The sequence below is a fragment of the Eurypyga helias genome, unplaced genomic scaffold (assembly GCF_000690775.1).
Source record: "Eurypyga helias isolate BGI_N326 unplaced genomic scaffold, ASM69077v1 scaffold28344, whole genome shotgun sequence".
In the NCBI taxonomy this organism is placed as follows: domain Eukaryota; kingdom Metazoa; phylum Chordata; class Aves; order Eurypygiformes; family Eurypygidae; genus Eurypyga; species Eurypyga helias.
This window is the reverse complement of record NW_010247393.1, coordinates 70,439-76,438: the sequence shown is the minus strand read 5'-3', so window position 1 is coordinate 76,438 and position 6,000 is coordinate 70,439. Positions and strand designations below refer to the sequence as shown.

The following is a 6,000-nucleotide window of genomic DNA, read 5'->3' as shown; positions in this document are numbered from 1 at the left end:
TTCTTGATATCTAATCTAAATCTGACCAAAATGTGTTGTTACCTCCATCCACAGCTGTATGTGCATTCTTGTAGGCTGGAGACTAAGTGATGCTTCTGTGCTCCATTGCTGCACAGTGCTATGGATAGTCCAGAAAACAAATACCTTTTCAAAATCAGAAAAGGATGGAAAAAACCCCAGTTCACTTCCTTCTGTGTATTAATTGTAGTTTTGTGCATATTTATAGTGGATGAAGGAATATAAATGAAATAGTCGAATAAAGGTGACTGGCTTAAGTCTTCTTCGTTTTAGTTTCTGAGTCCTGTCCTCACACTCTTAAGAGCTGATGGCCCTAAAAGGCAAAACTGTTTTTATTTAGAGAACTGGTTAGAGTAGAAACTGAGAGATATAATAGCAGGCAGTGACCTTGTGATCTTACTATGTGATTAATCAATATTTGAAAATCAGTGTTACAACAGCTATAGTTAATGTGAATCACTTGAGTGCAGTGAACAGTTGGCCACAATCCAAAACATTTCTCTCCGCTGGTTCTGTTGTAGCCAACTAATAGTTCATCTGGGGACACTGCTGTGTACAGCTCACAATCCAGGGATAAGTGTCTTGCATAAAGGGAAACTGCAATTTGGCTGATAGGGTAGTTATTTATTTATTATTAAGCAACACAAACACACAAAACCCAAAGAAACGAATCACAAACCTAGCTGTAGATCATACTAGATCATTTAAACAACTGACTTCTCATTGACCATAAGATGGCCTTTGTTTTTTTTGCTTTTATGTGATGTATTGCATTGGAGCAACAAGCGTTTGCACTTTTTATGATTAGCTGTAAATCCATTGGGGAAATTAATCTGGTCTCTAGTGCCAGGAAGTGTTTGCCTGCATCCCACCCTGTAGGTACCACCAAAAAGGAAATAAAAGATTGTTCCTAACTTAGGCAATATTTTGCATGAACGGTAGCAATTATATTTAAGGACCTTTTCTTACTCCTTTTTTATAGGACATTTATGATGAACAGGAAGAATTTAATAAATCACAATGGAAACTGAACATTGTAATGTGTTTTTTGTATTCTGGGTGAATAGAACAAAATGGGCATGTGTGTTTTTTGGTAAATAGCAGGAGGTACAGTATGCCTTACTGCAAAACTGAGGAACTGGGGTTTTATGTAGTTTTTCATTTCTAGGTTAACGGTAATGCATATACTTGAGTGAAACCCATTCCAAAATGTTATCTTTGCGATGATCTGTAGATGGCCTGTAATGCATCGTTGAAATGCCACTGGTGATATGACTAAACATCTAATTGATCAAGCATTGTTCTTCTTATGCAGAAGCTTCAGTATGAGGCGGGGTGGATGGCGGAAACGGGCTGGCGATGGCGATGGCTGGGGAATATGGGTATGTTCAAAACCAAGCGTCTTCTTTTTTTTTTAAGAGGTAAATAGCACTGTGGTTAAAAAGAGTTTACAGTGTTTTATGTATGCTAAAAGTATCCTATAAATGAAATCCTTTTGCTTCATGTGAAAAGATATAATTAAAGTTAGAAGATATTTTTTAAATTATCAGGTTTTGAATTCTTTGTTCACAATAGTCCTCCAAATTGCATTATTAATAAATTCAAACCCTTGAATTTAAAGCTTTAAACCACTCTTGAAAATATATGCTAAATAATTTTACAACTATTTATGGTTGTCTCCGCCACATTCTGTATAGTTGGACAAACAATAACTAAGGTACCTAATTTACATAAATATTTATGATACTACTGTCTCAAGTATATTTAAGAACTGAAAATACATGGAGCTTAATGAATATTCTCTGTATTGTTTCTTTAGGCCATGAGCTTCCGATTTAGCATCCAAACTTGCACCATTCCCTTTCTTTTTTCTTTATTTTTATTCTATAAGAATTTTTATATAGATAGAATCTATTTCTTCTAGAATAAGATGAAAGAAGTATGAAAGAAATCCTGCCACGTTGGTAACAAGATGCAATTATTTTGTAGATAAGAATTTAGGGTGGAGGATTTGCTCTTTTCATTTGGAAAAAGAATGTCTTTTGTATGTCAGCCAAAATCAATTTAAAGGAATGCTCTTACCTTTCCAGTCTTATAATTGACCAGTGTCTGTCTGTAAACATTAGAAAATAAGACTGGCATCATGGGGTTTGTTTTGTTTTGTTTTAACTTAAAAACTAGGGTGGGTACATGTCGGCAAAGGTTAAGAAATTGGAAGATCAGTTCCGGTCAGATTCCGCCATACAGCACCAGAGGGATGGAAATTCATCAAGTATCTTTAGTGGAGTCGCCATCTATGTCAATGGCCTCACAGGTGAAGCTTTTATTCTTTGTTTAAGGTTCTGTTCTGTTTTGTTCTAGTGTCTGTTTACCATCTGAAGTAAAGAACTGTAAAACACATGAGTTTTGTAGCTAAGTAAATATGTAACGATTACTGTATGTTTTATATGTATGTTCCTTGGTATTTTATGATTAAGGCTTTCAATGTAAAAACAGATTTAGGTTCTGAATATAAGTATTAGTTAACTAAATCATTTACATGAATGGTCACTGATAGAAATAGGAGTAAATTTTTCCACGTTGCTGCAATCTTACTACATGAAATTAAAACTTTTAAATTCCTCCATACTCCTACATATGTGAAATTTTTAATTTTCCAAACTATTGATGGTTGCACTTGACGTGGAATGTATGCATTAAATATATGTTTGGGTGGGTATGTTGGGATTTTGTTGCTCAGAGTGGTGTAATGCTTGAGATGGTGAACCTGCTAATAGTGTGAGGAGGAACGAGGTAAGACGTCTATATGCATTATTTGTGATGGACTGATCGTGCATGTTAACTGGAGTCAGATTTTTAATCTACCATGTTTACATTCATATTTCTCCTGGGTTCTGTAAAGCAGCTTATAATAACCTTTTGAAACTTCCCAGAAGCCTTTTTCAGGGACCTGTGCCAGGAATGTTGTGACTGTTACATAGCTGGTGCATTCTGTGATACGGAGCAGTGCTGGTTTGAGCACAGGGCTCCAACAGACTGAAGAAGGTTAAGGTGGACATGTTACACTATTAATACATCTGAATCAGTTATTTAACACAGGCAGTTTCTTTAGCGAAAATCTAGCATTTGCACATTCTTCAAGGTACTGGTTCCTAAGTAGGGCTCTACGAGATGGTTGTCCAAAAGGCTGGAGTAGGAATGGTAACACTTGGAGAAAATGTGTGCTGTTTTTAGTTGAAAGTTAGGGGTATAGTCAAGTGTTAGGAGTTGACAGTAGGCCACAGGAAGGACTTGTAACTGTAAAAATTTCTTCCTTCCTGTATTTATAAACTTGTGCCAGATTTAGTATTTAAAACACTCTGTTTATGCTGACCTAAACATTTTGGTACCAGTGTGACCCCACTGCAAAGGTTTTTTCCAAAAGCTAAAACTTTTTTCTCTGCTCCACACACCCATCCCCTCCCCACCCCTTTGATTACAAAGTAAGTACTGTTTTTAATATGAATGAGGGGATAAGAAGAGATATTAGTTTTTAAGGTATTCTCTGTTCCCTGTAACAATTCAAGAATAACCTGGTATGAGTTAACTGCTTCAGTAAATCAGGAATTGTATGGTAGGAGTTCTGTGGTCCTACTTTTTTGATATTAATTCTTTTCTATTACTACTGGGTATAAATACTCTCCCAAACTCTGGTGAAAAGATAAATGAGTTAATCTGATTTTGTGTTTTGTTGACGTAAAGTGGTTTTTAATGTAGTTTAGCATTAAATCTGTTCAAGTATTTTTTGTCTTTACACCATGTATGTTGTGGAAAGATACTCTATAATGAGTATAATGTTAACATTTTGAATCAGCCTCTTCAGAAACCCAGCTTTGTATATTTCTTTAGAAATGCTTTTCTGATTTGTTCTTTGAAGAACTTGTGAGGGTTTTGGGGAGAAAAACAATGTTTTCCACTCTTTCTGATGATGGCATCATATTTCTCAAAGTTGTTTTTGTTACTGTATTTGCTGACACAAAACAGGAATATTTCTGGTTTTAATTTTATAGATCCCTCAGCTGATGAATTAAGGCGGCTAATGATGTTGCATGGAGGCCAATACCATGTATATTATTCCAGATCTAAAACAACTCACATCATTGCCACAAATCTCCCAAATGCCAAAATAAAAGAATTGAAAGGAGAAAAAGTGGTTCGGCCAGAGTGGATCATGGAGAGGTAAGTTTAGGTCTACTGCTTTTGGAGATTGCTCCTTTTGGGGCGGGGGGGGAGGGGGAAGGAAGAAAAATCTGGAAAAATGGCATTATAAAAGATTGCCTTTTGGGATTATGGATTAGTTTAAAATCATTCTGTCCTTGAAACAGCTGAGTAAAAATATTACTGTTGCAGGGAAGATGGGCTTCTTAGTGGTTGCTCCATAGCAAACTTCAGTAAGAACATTTAGAAAGTCTCCAGCATGTCGGGAAGCTGAACATTCTCCCGTTGATTCCATTTAATATCCTGTCAATTGACCAGCCTTCACCTGAGTATGTTTACGAGTACCAGGTGATTGGGTTTTAACCTCTTGCCTTGTGCATTGCCTAAGTTTCATTTCATCTCTAAATAGAGAATAATGTCAATTGAGAAGCAGTTTCGTAAAATTGAAATGAATCCATCTAAACATTTATTATGTTGTGACTTTGTAACAAAACAAAAACATTGTGTGTGGGGGAAACAAACACAAGTTTAATGTGGAAAGAATTTATATTCTTTCATTCCTCCATGCACTGGCGTATATAGGATCAACAGGAGTGGTCATCGGGTCCTTGAAAAAGATGATAACCAGTATCAGAGCAGTTAATCTGGCTTGCATCTGTCTTCTTCCATCTGATGAAACCACCGGAAATAGAAAAGGCAGGAATATATTCTAGAAATTATTCTCTCAGTGTCATGCTGTTCTTAACACCTCATTCCTAGATGACCAGCAGAAACAGTCAAGCAACTGTTCTGCGTACATACCTGTAAAATTCTATTTGCAGTTCCTGTTTTCAGTGTGTTGATTTTCAGTCCTTTGGATTCAGCTGTTTCATATCATGTATCTTTATGGCAAATTTTTTAAACTTCAGTCAGAAGTGATAGGTCCTCAGTTTGAGAAAGACTTTATGTACTTTTTTTAAACAGTTTCAGGGCATCACCCATGAGTTTAAGGACTTTGAAAACTGGTAGTAGGTGGTTTTTATTTTAAAAATGTGACTGTTTTCGTTAAAGCTCGTTATGATTTTAACCAAGTTGGGAAAATCTATTTGTATACATTCAGTACAGACTTGCTAGAACCTAAGGTACGAAATCTCCTAAAATTTTTCATATGGTATGTTCAGGTTCTGCATCTCCTGGTTCTGGAAGGTTGTACTGTAGAGTAAGTCAGAACTGAGTATAGACAGAGACATGGGGCTGGGCACAAGGAGACAGGGATCTGACTATCAGTAGAACAGGGGTCCTGTCAGAATCTGGAATAAAAGCTAATTTCACAACAACCCTTCATTTTTTACCTTACTCTCAACAGTATTGAAGAACACTCATTGGTTAAATAGTCGATCTCTGTGTATGGAATATCAAATGCTGTTCTTCTCAGTAGATTAGTTGGTGAAAATCCGTGCAGTGGACATAGTGGTTCCAAATTTGTTGAATATTCATGTGCACATCGTGTTGGTGCAATATGATTGGTTTGGGTTTTTTTACTTTGGTTAAGAGTCAACGCTGAAATGTTACTGTCACAAATGTCTGGTAAAGCAGTTGTGTTAGATCTGGAGTCTTGTCATCCAGGGTTGCAAAATGAAAAGGTCATTTGTCTGTGGAGCTTTGATTTATTTCTTTGTGTGCACACATTATGATCTAATCCTTAGTTACATGATAGCGTGCCATCTTTTTTCACCATGGTACCTGCCACATTCTCTTCACAGAAAAGGTTGAATTTAGGTTGCAGATTGCTAATTCAGTGTCTTG

At 36.2% G+C, this 6,000-nt stretch overlaps 1 protein-coding gene across 4 annotated transcripts in view; it reads left to right on the top strand.

Annotated features, from left to right (window-relative positions):
* The first annotated feature begins 1,337 nt into the window (after positions 1-1,337).
* The window catches only part of REV1 (REV1, polymerase (DNA directed)), a 50,451-nt gene continuing 45,788 nt past the window's right edge, over positions 1,338-6,000 (top strand). For 2 of the 4 annotated variants that reach the window (XM_010150717.1, XM_010150716.1), the window contains exons 1-3: positions 1,338-1,400; positions 2,200-2,332; positions 4,068-4,236. In XM_010150717.1, the coding sequence (XP_010149019.1) occupies positions 1,344-1,400; positions 2,200-2,332; positions 4,068-4,236 (359 nt within the window). In that variant the 5' untranslated portion in view covers positions 1,338-1,343. The remainder of the gene's footprint in view (positions 1,401-2,199; positions 2,333-4,067; positions 4,237-6,000) is intronic. The other 2 variants (XM_010150715.1, XM_010150718.1) reach the window with 1 other exon arrangement.